This window comes from Strix aluco, chromosome 15, assembly GCF_031877795.1.
Source record: "Strix aluco isolate bStrAlu1 chromosome 15, bStrAlu1.hap1, whole genome shotgun sequence".
Taxonomy (NCBI): Eukaryota; Metazoa; Chordata; class Aves; order Strigiformes; family Strigidae; genus Strix; species Strix aluco.
Window position 1 is genome coordinate 20,567,906 of NC_133945.1, and position 18,940 is coordinate 20,586,845.

General features: G+C 45.2%; 1 protein-coding gene across 2 annotated transcripts; it reads left to right on the top strand.

Annotated features, from left to right (window-relative positions):
* Positions 1 to 477: 477 nt before the first annotated feature.
* Positions 478 to 18,075, top strand: MPG (N-methylpurine DNA glycosylase). 2 transcript variants are annotated; one of them, XM_074840822.1, is made up of 7 exons: positions 478 to 603; positions 2,351 to 2,491; positions 3,278 to 3,386; positions 6,043 to 6,179; positions 6,782 to 7,007; positions 10,432 to 10,636; positions 17,548 to 18,075. In XM_074840822.1, the coding sequence occupies exons 5-7, from the start codon at positions 6,786 to 6,788 to the stop codon at positions 17,940 to 17,942; spliced, it is 822 nt and encodes a 273-aa protein (XP_074696923.1). In that variant the 5' UTR covers positions 478 to 603; positions 2,351 to 2,491; positions 3,278 to 3,386; positions 6,043 to 6,179; positions 6,782 to 6,785; the 3' UTR covers positions 17,943 to 18,075. The 2 variants fall into 2 exon arrangements, with proteins under 2 accessions (XP_074696923.1, XP_074696925.1); XM_074840824.1 differs by having other exon boundaries at positions 514 to 603; positions 2,369 to 2,491.
* The last annotated feature ends 865 nt before the right edge of the window (positions 18,076 to 18,940 follow it).

Below are 18,940 nucleotides of genomic sequence, written 5' to 3' on the forward strand. Positions count from 1 at the left end.
AATTGTATTTTGACCCCATTTTGACCATATGCTCCATCTGGTTAAAAGCTGAAGCCAAGAATTTTTTCTACAGGCCAGATACTTGTTATTTGAGGAACTGAAGGAATAATTAACGCAGCTCTCTATAAAGCCAGCTTGTGACCATTCGTATTCATCCGAATGTATATTCATCCCTTTATTTTTCTGAGTATTATTAATAAGAAACAGCGAGGAGTGTGAGAGTGGATGCTGAAAACCGGGGAGAGTTCCATGACGGCCCATGGAGAATCCGTGGTCCAGAAAAAAAAAGCTGCGATCAAGCGAGCTCAGAGCAAAGGCTGTGGATCAACCTGGTTGTGGCCCATCGCCATCTACAGAGTGAGGTGTCAGGTACAAGAAGGATCTTCGGTCCTAACACCCGCAGCGCGGCCCTACCGGTACCGGTCCGGCCGCCGGCCCGGGCCCGCCTCCCCTCACGCCGCGCCGGGCCCGCCCCACAGGAGAGCTCCCGGCTTCCGCCAGGCCCCCGGCTGGGCCTGCCCGCGCCCCCCCCGCGGCGGCTGCGGCCCGAGGCCCGGCCCAGGCGGGAAAGCGGCCGGCGGCGGCGCGGCGAGGCCCCAGCAGGTGCGTGTGCGGCGGGGCCGGGGCGGGCCGGGCTGCCGCGGGGCGGGCGCTGGGCCCGGCTCGGCCTGGGCGGGGGGAGGGACGGAGGGAGCTCCGGCTGCCGGCGGCGGGCTCCGAGGCCTGGGCCCGGCGGCGGCCCCGGCACCGCCCGCCGCGCTCGGAAAGGCCGGTCGGGAGCGACCGGGCCCGGCCAGCCCCAGCGCCACGGGCCGTGCTGGGGCCGCCGCCTCCCCGCGCTGCGGCCCAGGCCCGGCGCTGCTGCTCCGAGGCCTGACTCGCGTTAAAAACGTGAGCGTGCGAGTTACTGTAGTGTGTACAAATAACGGCCGTGAGGCTCGGCGGAGTGCCCCGGCAGCCAGGCTTGCACAGGGAGGTTTCACCAGCAGAAGCCGTCAATGCTTCCCACGGCTCTAGCAGGAGGAGCTGTGTCTTGCCTTGCCTCCATGGCTATCAGTACTGGTTATTGCCCTGTGACAGGCCTGCCTGTGCAAGTGACCCCTTCTAATACTATAAAACCTGTTTTACGTATATTGTGAGTCAAAGATATTGCGAAGACTATGCAATGAGCGCTAAGGAAAGGGTACCAACCCCTTTTTCTGAATACAGTTTGGGGGGGGAAGGAGGTCTGTGATCAGCTGCTTAAATAAGGTGTACAGATGCACTTTGAATAATGTTGCATGGTGATTTCCTAACTCTCATGTCACTTCTGTTCTACAGAGAGCCTCCTTTGGCATTTTTGTATATAATTAAATAGATTATAAAATTGATAATATATGCTGTAGAGATTTGGGGAGAAGAGTGATTTCACAGTCAAGTGCTCGAAGAGCAGCTGCTGTACAGATGTGTCACAAAAGGGGTGTAGTTTGGACCCTGTAAGAAAGAAAAATACCCAGTCTACAGAAATGTGCTGTAAACCTGTTTTGAAAAAAAAAAAAATGAGGCTTTTTAAAATAAGATTGCCATGTTAGAAGCAAGGCTACAGTGGCATAACAAGAGTGCCTTTGCACTCTACTGGTTCAAATCTGTGTCTGACTCAGATTTTCACAGCCTCTGCAGTCAGCAGTGATTTGCTGGTTTCCTGGAAGCATCTTTTTATAGAGGAGACTTCTGGTTTTGTTCTTTTGTTTTCCCTCACTTGCCATTAGCAAACTATTGTCACAGCATATTATCCAAAGCTGTGCGGGAAATTGTCCTCTCTCCTCTGTGCTTCTTTGTTTATATAGGACCTGAAGGCTCTCTTCTAGTGTTTTGAAAACGTCCACCACTTTCATGGTGGACCTTACATCAGCTGTTTATCATCACCTGCGTTTACACTTGTATCTCTGCAGACCATCAGCTGTTAAGGCTTTGGTCCAGTGTTCTGTTTTCTTACTATAACTGTTATACAGTGTCTGGTAATGCAATGCAAAGTACACACAGATAGTTTCTCTGTAACAAGGATATACTGTACAGATTAATCCTGAATCACTAAATGTAGGAGAAGCCTTTCCTCTGGTTGAAAATAGAAGAAAACAACCTCCTCTAAGGAGAGAGGCTCGTAGCATGTGCATTGAATCCGTCCCAATTTAATTGCCTTGAGCAACACCTTAGCTGTTACAGAGCTGTCTCATGACTGATTACAAAGTGTGGCTGTGATTCCCTCCACATGGTTTTGTTGGAGCACTCTGGTTCTTTGTGAAGAGCATGAATTCTAAGGCCTTTCTTTGGGTAGCTTGGCCTGAAATAATCTGTTCTCTTTCTCTCTAAGTCAAAGATTTCCTTGTAGGACTTCACATGGTCCTCCTTTGTAAAACTGGATGTGGAGCAGTTCCCTTCTCTGAGCCTGAGCCTAGGGCTGACTTCTCAGGAGGAGGTGTGAGAAGGGAGCAACTCCAGGATCCTTTTGCAGGTAAGTCTTTGTGTCTTTGCTGTTTATACTTTTCTTCCTAGTCTTCAAGTTACTAGTATTCCAACAGGAACTCTTAAGTGGAACTCTCTCTGTGGATATTGTTCAGGTATTTCAGCATTTGAGTCTAAGTTTTCCTTTTTGTCAATGCATTAATGAAGGCTTTGATGAAACATCTTTGTTCATTGAGTCAAATCCCCATGCCAAAGCTAAATTATTTCTCATGCAGTATTAAGATCTGGGGAAGGATTGTGTTTTCTAGGGTCATTTTATAAGATGGGTACCTAGCACTTAAGTGTAACTAGTTCTGTATCCCGTTATATAGCTCTTTCAATATGCTTTACAAATCAGGAGTCTCTAAGACTTAGAGCTCTTGGATGGTTAGCCCAATATACCTGACATACACTTGCTACAAATAATGTAGATATAAAGAAAAAACCTGAACTGCAGATGATTTTGAATCTTTATGTCTATTTCCTGATCAATGTTTGTGACCTCTCTGAATGCTGCCTTGGTTAACTAAACGCTGCCTTGGTTAACTCAAATCTCAGGAGGCTGAGCTAGGTAACATCACTGTTAGTATTCTATTTCACTTGTTTGTTTGCATTTAATATGCAAGTTTGGCACTCAGTTAAAAATAGCAGCCAGAATGTTGGAGGGAGGGGGAAACAGAACAAAATGGCTGAAGAGAGTCAGCCAAATGGAGCATAATCTTGCTGTGGAGGCTTTTGGGGTTTTTCATGACTTTTCATCACTCTTCCTCATTTTTATCTTTCTCATTCTTTACAGAACCATGAGTCAGTTTCAGTCCAAAAAGCTCAAGATGTCCAGTAGGCAGTAGGAGCGAAGAGTGGAATTCCAAGGAGGTCTTGACAGTAAATGACATCCCCAGCCCTCAGTAAGGCGAATAAAACCATTTGTTTTGCCATACTTTTGAGGTATTAGTAGGATTGCACATAGTGTCAAAATCTGTGGACTGCAGACCTGGAAGTTTGACCACTACCAACTAAATTAGTAGAAAATTATTGGACACCTGCATAAATATTATATGGTGGGGAAGAGCCAATGTGGCTTTTGTAATGGAAAGTCATGCCTTAAAAAAATCTTGGAATTCTCTGAAGGTCTAAATAAGCATGTTGAGAGTTCTGGCTTACAGTACTCAAATTTCAGGAGCTTTGAAACAGGAGCCTTCACCTGAGCAGCCCTTGACATAATAAGGGAGTTCCCTGTCGTAAATAAACAATTGGTGCAAAGATAGGAAAGAGAATATGAGTAAATGGGCAGCCCTCGTGGTGGTTGGAAGTGACTGTTGGGGTGTCGCAGGAATGTTTTGTAAATGACCTGGAAAAACAATGTTTCCAGCTGGCTTTACCTTATTTAAGGTGATAAAGAAGAGGGCTGAGGATGATGAATTGCAAATGTAAAGTGATTCATGTGGGTGGGGAGCAGTTTTAATTTCACACACAAAATGAGTGAGTTTTTGGAGCCATAATGACTAATTCTATGCAGCTTTCTTTCAGTAAAGCCTCGGTTTGGGTAGTTTTACACAGGCTCAGGGATGACTGCATAAGCTCACAATTATGAAGTACACAGAAACTATGCCTGGTTCAGAAGGTTCTGGTCTGGAGACCTGGGGGATGTGTGCTTCTGTTCTTCCCTAGGCTCCTGCTACAAATTGTAGCTAGTTACAACAGGATTAGTAAAAAGTGATTAAACCCACAGATGGTCCTTATTCTAGGCACAGAAGTAGAATTTGTTTTACTATACAAGCAAGAAAATCTAGATGGAAATGAAGAGTTGAAGAATTTGTAGATTTAGATGTGCAGAGATTGTGTCTCTTGCTTCCCAAATACATAGGACTTGGCCACTTGATATGTACTGTGTTCTACAGTGTGCTTTTTCACAGGCAAGAAGGAATTTGTATATGCAAGCAGCATCCTTCATGGACAGTGTAGATAGGCTTTGAGGCATAGAGTTTGATGTTTCATATCTTGGTATGAACAAGCAGGGAGACAAAGGCTAGACTGGTGCTCTTCTGGATTTCCGAGATGGTATCGCAGTCCCCTCATTCTGTGTTTTTGCTTTTAAAGCAATCACATTTCTGTATGTGACCCATTTCTCATGACTGTAAGGCAGTTTCCTACTGCTATTTCTAATGAGAGTTGAAGATGCTGAGATCTGTCTAGGATCAGCCCATAGCAATGAAATTACAAGTGCCCTGGGGCTGCCGGTGTAACATTTACATGAGAGCACTTGCAGCTTTTAAGAATTACTTAATTGGAAATGCAATAGGTGCCACACAACTCAGATCCTGTTTCTGATGTCGCATTCCATAAGAGCACAAATTACCAAATGAGTTAATGCTCAACTCAAATTGGCCATGTTTTCAGCATGTCTTTATGTATGGCTGATGAAGTGGAAGTTCCAGTTAATAATGTCAGAGAAGTCTGGAGCTACTGACTTCAGTGTCAAACGTTCCCTCAGCTGAGTCTTTTACAGGGTCAGCATAGGGAAGTGTCCCTCCTCCATCCCTTCCTTCCTGCAACCCTTTTTCCTATTCGCACCCTTTCTCCTAGACAGGACTCTCATTTGCAAAGTCCACCAGGCAATTTTTTCTGAGGCAGGCTGGTGACTTCTGACAAAATTTTTGAGGATTCCCACCAGGTGAAAGTCACAGTTCAGAGCAGAATACCTGGCATGGAGCTGGGCATTCTATGGCAAGTCTCTGATGTCACTGAATTACTGAAATAAAGATTTAGGGAAAAAAAAAATCCCATCTCTCTGCAAGTTGTGCCAATGTGATTTTTTTTTTTTGGCTGCCTATTTTTATATGTTTGTGTCTGGATTCTTCTGAAGTGAAATGTAACGCTGTTGGGGAATTGGCAGCGGTGTAGCAATGCTGAATTTGTTTCAGTGTGGTTCAAGGAAACTATTGCTGGTGGATCTTTCTTTGTGAGAAACGTCAGAGCAAGATAAAGATTGTTTTTGATGGTGAAAGTTTTTGTAGTCATTTTTAAAAGCTGATGATCCTGGTGAAAAATTAGTGGCAACAGCTAGTTGATTATGTATATGCTTCCCTTGCAGGTTCAGCTGTACGTAGGATTCTTTCTCCGTTTCTGATTGTGTGTGATGTTGAACTTTTGCTTTTTTTCCCTTATATCCACATGTGGTTGAATTTCAGAACTGATGAGGCATCTTCTAAAACCTGGTGTCTTTGCATTGTCTTGTAAGAGTCCTTTCTTGAGGCTGACGCTTTTCAAATTTAGTGTCAATGGGGGAATTTTAAAAGCTTGGTTTCAGCTTTTTGTGTATTCAGTATAGGAAAAGTGCACTCCCCACTGTTTTCATAGCCTTTTGTGTAAAAACTAAAGAGCATCTCCAGCGATGCCCCAGCTGGGAGATGGTCTTTTGCTAGACCAGTAGAAAACTGCAAATTGTTCTTGAGTTTGAGCTAATGTTGCACTGTTGGTATCATGATCTCCAGCTCCAGAATCTCGTAGCCTATTTCAGAGTGCTTCATACAGGGAATAAATAAGTTTGTTCCTGTTCGACAGGTGGCACAGAAGAAGAAACATTAACTTTTTGAAGCTCACATAGTAAATTGGTGACAACCCTGGAAGAACAATTTCAGGTTTTGTAGTTACCTCAAATACATACTGTTGACTGGAACAGACTACTCTTCATATTTCTGGTATGTTGAACTTAAAGCTTATTTTTTGGAGGTTCTAACACAAACATTTCTACAGCATGATAAACAAGTTTGTCACTGATTGTAAAAAGGGCATCTCCCAACTCAATGTTCTGTGTCCTGAGGAGTTTCAGATTCTGATCCAGTGACATTACTGTTTAAAATGATTGATACGTGACTTCTGTGGACTTTAAGTCAGCACAATTTTTGAGGTGGCTGTTTCCTATTTTTTTCCATCTGCTTAACAGATTCCGTTAGTTCTCAGTAAAAAGTGTGTGGTACTGCTTCATCTTTGTTTTCAATTTCTGAATTTCCTAACATAAAACTTCAGTGGAGCAGAGTTGCTTTTTAGCTGCAGTCCTTAAAAGATGAATACTCAAACTGCAGTTTTCTATTTGCTTAATAGTAGAGCCCAATATTTGCCTACCCTCATGTAGACACAGCTAAATCTGTCACCTCCTTCTGTAGTTTGTCTAGGTTGTCCAATTAGTTACAGCTTTCAGATTCATTGTTCTGGAGAGATGTGTAAAAATGAGAGTTTGTGGAAATTAGTTACTTTTTAAATAAGCTTTATATTCCTAATTATGATTATATCGATTTTCTAGAACTATGTCAAGAAAAAGAAAGCTGTTGGCTCAATTAAGTACTCTCCAAAGCAACTCCAGCTTCCCTCCATTTGATGCCTTGGAGAACCTGAACACTACGCCTGATGGGGATTCTTCTCCAAAAAGCAGCAAATATTTTGCGATAGAGAAAAAAAGTTCTTACCAGCTAGAAGCAGATTTTTTCAACCAGCCCTGTATTAGTCTGGCCAAGTCCTTTCTGGGGCAGGTAAGACACGAACACTGAGATTACTGTACTGGAGCATGTGCTAGCTAATAACTTGGAGTAAAAAGATGAAATATTTTTTTTGTCATTTGACTCCAAGGCTTTGCTATTTTAAGAATACAGTTCTCATTCCTTCTCTTGTTAAGTACAGTGGAATTTAAAGACTAGTAGCCAAATCTATTTTGGATGTAATCAGAGGAGTATTTTTTCAGGTTTAGTTTACTGTCACATTTCAGAATTATTTTTTTGTGGAGTTTTCTCCCTTTTTTCTGGTTTACTGAAATGTAGTTTTCTGGTTGTGGTTTGAAGGTTGTTTGCAGCCCATTATTTTCCTTTCAGGTATGCCTTTATTTGTTTTTTGCTCTTGCTTAGCCCAGTGGAAAGTAATGCTCTGCAGTCAGCAACATCTCCTTCTCTGCCTCCATTTTACTCTCCTGTCATGCTGAGAGCATGGCAGGCCCGTGGCCTTTCTTGACCAGTATCCACTGTCATAGTGTACTCAAATATTTCATACTTATCTGCAAGTTCAGCAGACTGCTTGGTACTTTCTTTTATGCTGCCCTGAATGCTTTGAAAGTTGTATCTCATACTACCTGCTTTTATTTTTGCTGTTCTGAGTAACTCGATACTGTCAGTACACATGGTGAGCTCTCTAACAGTCACCTTTCTGAGGTTATTAACACAAACATGTCAGGCAGCACAGGCCCTGGTGTGGAGATGTTTAGGACTCCACAGTTCCAGTTAAACTCTCTTCACTCCAAAAACTGCTATTCCTGTCTTTTGTTTCTGAGTTTTCAAGCCATTACTTGTTCATGAAAGGACCTTCTTCCTTATCCCATTGCAGAAACTTTGAGGAATCTTTGGACCTTGTTGAAAGCCTGTGGAAATCAGAGTGGGAGAGATTGAATGTGTCTCTTCTGCTTAGTGAGTCCTTAAAATCTCTCCTGCTTTTTCCATGAGAGGGAGTTCCTCCAGTGTTTTCCCTATAAAGAGTTCCAGTCTGGGACCTCTAAACACAATTGCAAAATGTGTTTTTAGTTTCACTGCTATGGTCTTATCTTCTGTGAGTCTTTTTTATACCTTTATTGTCTGTAGGGTGAACGGGCTTTCTGGGTTCTCATTCGTTTAGATAAATTCAGAAATTTTTTCCACAAACTGTTGGTTTTGGCCTGTCTTACTGTGTCTAGCTTTTTTTTTATTATTTTCTGAGGATATTGTCTTGCTTGTAATAGATGCCTTTGCTCTGCTTTTTAACACTGCTGGGGTTTTTTTTGGTCTGTCTTAACCTCACTCTGATATGTAGTGTGTTTGCTATCTTTATAGACATCCTGCTAGAGGCTCGCCTTTCCAGTTTTAACCTTTGGCTGCCTCTTAAGTTCTTCCTAACAAGCTTCCTCCCTGTGTGTAGTTTCCCCCTTTTGCTGGGAAGCAGAACTCTGATAGATTATTTTTGGACCTTAATGCTTGTGGAAGGACACTGAACTTTATAATTCATGGTCATGACACAGAGTTGTTTTTCAGGGATAAGTCTTTGGAAAGGACTTTGCATTTTGCTCTGGTTCTGTTTGAGAGTTTAGTCTTTTCTTGAGAGATCCCTGATTACTCTCTCTGCAAAGCATTTGATGGTGTCTTAACGTAGCCTGTGTCCTGTCCTACTGTGGTATTTACTTGGTCTACCTGAGGGTACCTGAAGTCTCCCAGTACTGATGCATTTTTTTGTTGTCTTAATGACTCCGACATCCTTATGCATTCAGTTACCCTGGGCAGATGATATTGTAGTCCTGATTCTATACTTTTCCTATTTAGGCCTAGAATTACAAGTCAGGCTATTTCTATCTTAATTTTAGTTTTTCTTTAAAGTGTAATGCCCAGTCCCCCATGACCCAGTCTATTCTGTCATTTTCTTAGAATTATAACTATAAGGGTAATTTAGTGTTTCATTCATTATCTTCATTGTATCAAATTTTGGAGGTGGCTAGTATGTTAATATCGTTTACCTTAAACATGATACTTGAGTTCTTGGAAACAAAAAAATACCCCAAAGCCTACACACAATAAATGGCCTTTCAAAATGAACTGTCATAGCACCAAGATACATCCTCAGTGAGAAATAAAAACCTCTATAAAGTAGTTTACTGTGAGGTATTGTGAATGATAACCATTTTTTAACTGTTTTAACTGTGAATATTTGGTGTGTCTGAAGAGTCAGGGAAATGCCTGCATGCTTTTAAAATCATAACCTAACCATTGCATTTCATCATATTGACAGAGAAATGCAGCCTCATGGGTGTGCTTTTGGGGTGTTTACAGGCAGTTGCTAAACACCAGTGCTTTTCCGAAATCACTGCCTTTTTCATAGAAATAATAAACTGTTTTCAACGTTTGAGAAGTGCTGTAGGGAAACAGTGATATACTGGAGTCACAACATTTGAAGGTGCCTTCTGGAGCACCCATACCAGATCAGGTCAATAACTGCATCAGCAATCCAGCACAAACATCTGTTAGGAATTAAGCTTTGTTTCTTGAAGGACACTGTTGAATGGCCGGTTTTCAAATATGGAAGCGCTGAATGTCGTATAATTAAACTGATAGCTGTTGCCCAAGTGAGACTATTACTGCAGTATTTCTTAAACACACATTAAGTAAAATAAGAAGTTTAGAAATCGGGTCAAACCACCAAAAACTTCATACAAAGTTTAGTGATTGTTTTATTTTTAAAGAGAATCTTTTCACTGTCATGTGCTTTTTTTCCCCCGCATCTGCTTTGTTTTATTTAAGGAGGGATCAGCAGCAAGGAACACACTGTAATAACAAAGATCTGTTGTTGTTCTGCCTGAAGCCAATTCCCAGCTTCCCTGCACTGCCCCTCTCCGGGGTGCAGAAAATACAGAAATAGCATTGATACTCACTCTGGTCATGATTATGGTTAGGGACTAGGACTTATTTGGAACATCTCTATGTAGAGAGTCTATCTAATCATAGTAGTTAATTGTGTTTAACTGTGCCACTGTCATACTTCTTCTGATCTAAAGAATATATATTCATGATGCTTCAAGGTTGATATTGGTCATGCGTTCTTGCCTTAAACCTGGTGAACTGGGGTGGAGAATACAGAAAATAACCACAAAAGCAACTCTGTGCTCTGTGCTTTATAGGATTGTAAATTGGTTCGTTATGATACTGCCACATCTAGACACTCCAGGCATTTTGTGGGGTGAATGACAGGTAGGATCTTATTGTCCTGAGGTGTGGCCTGGACAGTAGAAGCTGAAAAAGTTCACGTTAGCTCACACACTGGGCTGCTAGGTGGAGAGGACAGTAGGTAGTACCATCAGGTCGTTTTTGACTTCTTTGTTTCCACAGCTCTTGCGCTCTGGTTGTGTTGTACAGAGGGTTGCTAACTGATACACTCTGACCTCTCTTTCAGATTTTAGTTCGCAAACTTCCTGATGGCAGAGAACTCTGGGGGAGGATTGTTGAAACAGAAGCTTATCTGGGTGGGGAAGATGAAGCTTCCCACTCAAAAGGTGGGAAGCAAACTCAACGGAACGCGGCAATGTTCATGAAACCAGGAACTCTGTACGTGTATCAGATCTACGGGATTTATTTCTGCGTGAATGTTTCCAGCCAAGGTAAGTTGAGGCTGAAAGAGATTTAACGCCTACAGCATAGGGATGATGTTTCAAGCTACGCTTGCTGTGTTGCAGTTGCTTGTGAGCTCCTGGGGGCCCTGTGAAGTCAGTGACTTGCTGCCAGAGTCTTTCCTTGGGACTGGGGTTTTGCCACTGTGAACAGTACATAACAGTGGACAGACAGCAAATTAACTTCCAATATTACAAGCAGGGCCCCTCTCCAGCTGCATGGTGGCCAGCCCGGTGGGGTTTTGGTCCCAGCTGTGAGCTGTGTGAGCTGTTCAGGAACAGAAATAAAGACTAAGAACTGGAGGAGAATCTTGATAGGATGGAGCTTTCAGTTTTGATGACCTGGGCTGCTGCCTTATTCATGTGATTCACTGAACTTTGTTCCTTGAAAGTGGTGACGTAGAAGTAAACTTGCAGTCTAATGACAACCTAAATCTTGGTGTCTGTTATCATGACAAGAAACTCTTCTGTCTCCTACCTTTATCTTCAGAAGCTGTAAATGTTGGGGAAAACAAAAAAGTCTGAGATATCCTAAGCAAGGAGTCAACGTAGGAGTGTTTTAGCTGCTTTGCTGTATCTTAAAACTGAAAAAAAAAACCCCAACCCAAATCAAAATACCCAGACTGTTACAGAATCTTCAATCTTCTTTTATTATTCTCAAGATAATATAATAAACCCCTAATCAAATTATTCTGGAATTTACTCAGACTCTCCTTCCACAGCTCCTCTTAACATGCAAGTGTTACTTCTAAAACTTGGGGTTTTTTCTTTCCTGTAAGAATGACAGTGTTTGCCTTGCAATAAAACTGTTGGTTAATTAGACACCTTGAAACAGCAGCAGGTATTTTGTGATAAATACTCGTTTTGTTTAAAAAAAAATGTCAAAAATAATTTCTTTTATTTTTGGCCACTTCAAAGATACAGCTTAAAAAACCTCACCGCTTGTATATTCCTAAGTGGAAAGCAAATGTTGTAACAGTGACCATTAATCCTCAGGTTTTGGCCTTTGGACAGGAGCCACGCGGGAAAACAGTGCCAGGTTATACTGTGGGGGAAGAGCCTGTCTTTCTAAATGGAGGTCTGGAGTCTGGTGGAGGAACACATGTGAATTTCATTACATTGTCTCTGCCAAATCTGTTCAGATAATGAAAGCAGAACGGTTCATTTTTCAGGATGGGATTCTTAGTGTTTGAAATAGTAGGAATAAGAATTTTTATTAAAAAAAGATGCTTAGCCTTTGAATTCTAAAAAGATTTCTTTGAAGCGTATACTTTGGGAAATTTTCCCTTATATACCTGTGTTTAGTTTTGTAGCAAATCAGTTAGAGAGCTCACTGTTGTGATGGATTTAGTTGGATTTTTTTGTTACAAACTTAGTCTCCATTGGCCTGTGGTACATGCAGCTATGCTGACACCAGGCACAGCTGTCACTGCCAGCTTTGTCAGGGACGCACTGAAGCAAATGGCATGGCTCTGCCTGGTGTGTATCACAGATGCATCTACACCAGTAGGATTTACTCCTTCAGTATATTTGCCCATGTGCAGGTGTGTTGAAAGAATCTGAGGAGGAACCATACCTGAGATGCTTTTCTCATCTTAACACAGACTGAGAAGCAGCTTGCCCTGTTTAGTCTGAGGAGGGATTGAGGAAGTGCTCTTCTGTGGTGGCACTATGCACCTGGGTAGAAGGCAAAAGCATCTCATTCTCTGGGTGTGGGTGGGGCAGATCTTGGAAACTTTGTTTTGAATCTGGCTGTGGCTGTGCAGAAAACACAAGGAAACACTGGCAAAAAAAAAAAAACACCCTCTTGTGGCATAGCTTGGTCTTTCTTAGTAGCACAGACCACACTTACAGCATGAACTTCTGATGTAGTAGGATTTCATCATCTTTGTGCAGGGAATTTGATGCAAACTATCTGAGTACTTCAGTCTCCCTGGGAGTGCTGAGAAAACCTGAGTGACTGACCAGGAAAGGAACATGAACATATTATTTCTGATGGTGCCGCTTGGAAAGACTGAACAGAAATTACTGAGAGAACACTAAATGCTTTCCCTTTTCAAAGGGCACATCTCCAGTGATGTCTCAGAGCTGCATCACTCTTTTCTTGGATTTTGGTAGTGCAAAGCTCAGAGCACCACAAATGTGGAATGCTTGCATCTATTCCCATGTATGATCTTCTGCCTCCTATGATCTCCCAGGATCTTTCATGTTCTCCCCTCAACTGTCTTCCAAGCTGAAGGTTTCTAGCCTGCTTAGTTATTCCTTCCTTAGGCTCTTGCTCCAAAACCAGTCTGTAACTTTGGTAATGCTGGTTGCCTGTCCCTGAATCTCTTCCAGTTTCGTTATATCTTCCTGTAGATGGAGGGGAGGAGCAGAACAAGTCTAGACATGCACACAAATTTTGGGACAGCAGAGCAACTTGCTTTATGTGAGTCGCTGGGGTTTACATCTGGGAATATCGTATGGCATTGCTGCAGCAAATTGGAGCAGTGGAGAAGGGGAAAGGTTTTGGGGGGTTCCCTGATGTCTTCAAACACCCACAAATTGACCCTGTGTTAAGCCATTTCAGTTTTGACCTGGATACATGTTAGCAAAGTTCATACTGAATGACATGAGAATTAGGGGAAAACCAGAGGTTGATTTCAGGAGAAATCAGTTCTATAGAGATTTTCCAAATGACTCTTGAAAGGTGTTTCTGTTTGGCCATTGGGTGGTTTGCATCAAAATACTCATGCAGTCGTACACTGATTTTTAACAAAGCATTTCTTTCTGGAGGCTGTTGGAACAAGCACATAGATTTAACTGAGATCTAGTGTGGTTTGAGGTGGTTTACTAAAGTCAGCACAAATTAATAATCACAAACAAATTCTTAGCTGGCTTAAACTATCTAGTTTTGTAGTGCAGGCAAGTCCCTGTGCTGCTTAAATTACAGGATCCTTGTAGGAGGAAATCAAGCAGTTCAGACAACCAGTATATCCTCTTCAGTGCTGGCAGTGACTGCTGTCCTGCTGCTTCTCAGACTCTTGACCTGAGTGACCGCAGAGCTGATTTGGAGTCGCTAGCTTAATGAAGGCTGCTGTCCTTTTACTGGAGAGGTCAGAGTGTTGCACCATCCCTGGGCTGTCTGTGCCTGCCTCCTTGGCACAGACACTGCACAGGGCTGTCCCAGACACACGCTGTTGGGACCAGGCAAGCAGCATGAATTGGACTGTGCAGCAGACTTTGTTTTAAAAAGTAGTTTAACACCGACTTGAATCATGCTGGGGCCTTCTTGGTCCTTAACCAGCTCAGGATCTGAGGCCTGTATGAGATGTGCAGAGCATTACATGCAGCTCGTACTTGTTCCCTCCGCTCAGCTTGTCAAGAACAGGGTATTTGGCTTGTGAGACTCTGGCTCTTTAGAGATCTCCTGTTTTGACTGTAACCTCACAGCCTTGCCTGTTTTAACACCAGGTGGAATAAACTTTCTCTTCTGTTTTCTATATTTGGCTTATGCTAGACTTCAGGCTCAGCAGTACCACTCGGGGATAGAAAAAGGGGTGTCACCAGCAGAGCTGTGCTGGCAGAGGTGCTTGGTAGAGCAGCTACAAAAGCAGAGACTTCGCCTTGAGAACCACCACCACTTGTAGTGTCCTCAGCAGCATGTCCCCAGCCCAGCCTGATGCTGCCAACAGACGTCAGAAGCGCTTCAGCTGTAGGTTGTTTTGCCGCTTTGCTGGGGCACGAAGTTGTGGCTGTTAGTGTGTTCAGTCGAGTTCACTTGACTGTATCTTTGTGTTTGTAAAACCGTAACACGTTGAAGGGTGGGCTCAAATATTTTCTGTTGCTGGGGAAGGGGAATTCTTTGTGCACATCACTGAGATAAAGCTGCGTCGTGGGGCTTTTACTGTGAGAAGTCTTTCCATCACTGGGTGAAATACTCCCACTGCCTGAAGCCATGGAGGGCATCACTACATTGGTTCTTTGGAGAAATCATAGCGGTAGAGGAAGAAGAGTTTATAGAAAAAATATAACCAGAGTCTTTCAGCATGCGTGAATCCTACAGTATATCCCGAGCAGCACGGTAATCTTAGTACAAAGAGCTTTCCCAAGGGTTAAGAGGGATGTTGGGCTTCCCGCACTTCAGGAAGAGGGTAAATGCCAGTCAAGCTTCTCTTTGACTTTGCCCTGTTTGTTCCTCAGGAATTTGCCAAGGTGTGCGTTTTGCTGCCAGATCTGAAAGAATAACTTGTAAAATCGAGATCTCAGTGGTGCTCTACCCAGGCCCGGGGTCCCACTGCATGGACTTCCCCCTAACTTTCAGATTTAGACTAGGACTTTGAAGGAAGGTTTTTGGGAGCAGTGAGTCAGACGGGTGGAGAGAAGAGAAAATTTTCTTCAGTGGCCAAGAGCTGTTTCCAAGAATGGGAGCTGGAGCTGTTCCAGGGAAGGAGCAGCAAGCTGCGCAGTGGGGGTGTGGGACTTCCCTATCGCTTTGATTTTTAGCTGCTCAAGGAGAGAACTGGCCTCTGCGTTATTAGATCCCAGCTTTTAGCTCTGAATGCTCCTCATTATATGGAGTGACTCAGGCATGGGAGGCAGATACTCGGCATCTCTGGACTGGCACTGCTGCGGATGGCGTGTCAGCGGCCAGATCGTGTCAGGCAGATGCTGCGGCCAGATAACCCCTGAGAGCAAACTGCCGCAGGCTGCAGGGAGGGAGGAAGGCAGCCTGAAGCACTCTGGCAGGCAGGAGTTGACTCAGAAGGATTTGGCTACTCTTTGGTAGTTAAAATAAAACTTCTGATGGGCAAGTATGCTCAGGAGGACCTGAGCATCAGCCCCGGGGTGCAGGGACAGATGGGGGCAGAGGAGGCAGTAGGTCCCTGGCATCCCTGCACTCTTACCCTGCCTGCTGTCTCCAGCTCTTCCCACAGCTCTGGCGGGGTTGTGGTCACATTCAGGGGCAGAGCGTGGTGTCTGTGTTGCACAGAGCTAGAGAGAGCGTGAAGACCTTCTGGTGGAAGTGCAGAAAGAGCAGCCAGAGAGAGAAATGCCAGGTACCCCCTGCCATGGCTCTGCCGGCGCTCTGGGAGCACCTGCGGTTTCTCCAAGTGCTTGTCTCTCTTCCCATGAACTCCCAAGGACTCAGTTCAATTCAAGTCAAACCACGGTTTCCATTTGTGATGGATGAAAGCGAGCAGTGTAATTAGTGATTGCTCAGAATTCCACAGTTGTTGCTGGCGAGTGAGGCGGCATCCTGAGGTGAAGGATGTTTCTTTGTGCGTGGATAAAAAGCAGATTTAGGACATGGAGCATGTTCTTAAAAATCTAAAATGACCTTTGAGCTCTAAATCACTGTAGTACAGGGAAGCAGCTTTTGGCTGCCAGATTAGCATCAATCCCCTTCCTTAGCGAAGGGAGTGCCGGGGAACAGATTGCTGACAGCTGTTGGAAATAAGTCTGTTGACTTCATGGAGCTGTACTGAGGGCAGGGGGGGTTAGAGCAGGTTCAGGGCAATAGGCACACCTTGCAAAGCCAGACATCAGGTCCTCAGTTGATAGGCTCAGTTGGGAGCCCAGGAGGGTAATTTAGTGTGGGATTTGTACAAAATCAGGGAGGGATGCTATTTTTGGAAATCGCAGATCCTCAGGGATCTGTCAGTGCCTACAAAAAAAGCCTTTGCCAGGCGTGAGCATGGCTCCAGATGTTTGAGGCTGGAGAGGGAGAGGGGATTCTCGCGGAGCGGCATCACGGAGCTCGCAGATGCTGGCGGGGAGGAATGTCGTGGGCGGCCCCGGCACAAGGGCTGCTGTGTGGGCCAGCACACAGACCGCTTTACCAGGCGCGCTCCTCGCCCACTCGAGGTCATGAGAAGACCTTCCGTGCTGTCCAGTGGAAAATACCAGGGAGGTGTTTGTGTCCCACTTAGGCTGGAGATCCTTGTCTCAGGGGAATGCCTGTGCTCACAGCTGCACCTTTGCTTCACTGTCACCAAAATCAGGGAGGGCAGCTGGCTACAACAGCTGTGGGGGGCTGGAGCTTCCTAAGGCTCCTGACAGAGTGGCAAATCACATTTAAGAAGAGAATCTGTCACTTTTCTTCACTTCTTGTCATAGAAAGGTCTTCTCTGCCGAAGTGATGCTCCCAGGGCCGCGCATCCCACAGCCAGAGACCGTGTAGCCCCGAGGTCCCCTGAACTTCCCTGGCCCGAGGGTTTGGCTCGCTCCGTGGCGTGGCTGTGCAGTTCCCCAGAGCCATGGGCGTCCCACCTGCCGTTACACCTCCACGGGGCAGTTTGAGTTGGCAGCACGTGCAGCCAGGGCTCCCGCAGCGGCACACTCAGCAGCTGCCCCCAAGCGCCTGCCGCTCCCTCCCAGCCGCCTTTGTCCAGCCTAACTCTGCGAGCTGCCTCTGCCTGCTGGCCGCATCCCCACTCATTCCTCCTCTCCTTTGTCAGCTGGAGTTCTTGTAATCAGTTTATTATAAATCCACTGGGTTTGGGAGCAGCTTTAGATAGCTACGCCCAAACTGAACCATATGTGTATTTATTCCTGAACATTGTGTTGACATAAGAAAAACCTCTTGCCCTCTGGTGAGCCTTGGAGCAGCAGCTAGGCTTAGTAACATCCAGAAGTGGGGTTGGGGAAGAGCAAGTCAGCGCTGATGAATAAATGACGCGGAGCTATGGGACACTGGGCATTCCGAAGGGGGAAGGGAGGGCGCTGACCCTGCGTTAGCTGCTGACTCTGGAGCCTGGCACTTGAAGCAGAGCGACCCGAGGGAAGGACAGACCCTGTGGTTGGGGGCTGCGGGTGCCTCCCTGCGCTCTGGGGCTGAGCTGAGCCGCTGGCGGCAGGGCTGAACGCCCAGATGTTCTCCACATAAACCTGTGCTAACACCTGGTTCTTGTTCTGCACAGGGGAAGGGGCCGCAGTATTACTTCGCTCTTTGGAACCTCTTCAGGGTTTAGATGCGATGAGAGAGCTGCGCAGTGCTTCAAGGAAAGGACCCACAAAGCTCCTGAAGGACTGGCAGCTGTGTAACGGGCCCTCCAAGCTCTGCCAGGCGTTTGGCATTGACAAGGCTTTTGACCAAAGGGACCTGACGCAAGACGCAGCCATCTGGATGGTACCTGGACACGACCCGCCCGGGGAGCAGGACGTGGTGGCCACAACGAGGATTGGTATCGGCAACAGGGGAGAGTGGGCACAGAAACCTCTCAGGTTTTATTTACGAGGAAACAAATTTGTGAGTGTTGTAGACAAGAAAACCGAGAGAGAGATGGCAGCAATGGGACACTTCTCTTGCAGCTGACAAGTCTCACAGGTGTGCCACTGGCCAGGACCTGAGCTGTGCTCTGTATGATGGCTTCAGGCTGCGTCACGGCAGCAGCCAGGGCACACACAGGGGCTTGGGGGTTTTTAACAATAAATGTACTTTATCACAATGGATGGGGCAAGGTGGAATTCTATTTGTGGGGTAGAGGGGCATGGGTCTCCCAGCCAGCAGTGAGGTCGGTTGTGGCTGTTGAAGGCCACTTTCTCCCTTGTCCATGGATCCAGGCGTAATTAGGGGGATGAGTGGTGAAGGGTCACAGCTCTGAGCTGCTGACAGAGGAGAGAGCTGGGAGCAGAGGAGGTAAAGGAGGGATCTTACTGTTCTCTACAACTACCTCTTGGGAGGGGGTGGAGAAGAGGGAGCCAGGCTTTTGTCAGACAGGATGAGAGGCAATGGGCACAAGCCAGGAAACAGGAAATTCTCATTAGCTGTATGGAAAAAATTTTCACCATGTGAGGGTGGTCAAACACTGGAACCGTGACCCAGAGAAGCTGTGGGACATTCAGACCTCCCCTGGACAAGCTCCTGAGTGACCTGATCTAACACATTTTCTCTGACAAAAGACCTCCAGAGACCCCTTCCAACCTACACCAGTCTATAACATCCAGCTTAGAGAACAAGAATGCTTTTTGTTTTTCCTAGCTGGTTTTGAAACCACTTCAACTTACCACCGTGTGAACCCCAACACAGAGAAAGCACCAACACTGAGATTTCTGCGATGCTGCAGCCTGCCACATACAGGAGGAAAACACCTCTGGGATTTAGGGCAGAACCTGCAGAACTGCAGCCACACTGGCAGTTTGAAGGGTGACAGGGATACCACCCCCTTCCCCCCCCACCCCCAGGATTCACATGCAAGAAAAAAGCTCAAGTCTTTCAAAACTCTTGTCCCCATCACATGAAAAAAATCTTGTTTGAGCCCTTCTGAACAGCCCTTGTTACACTGATCTCAGTAGCTCACCCTGAGATGCAGT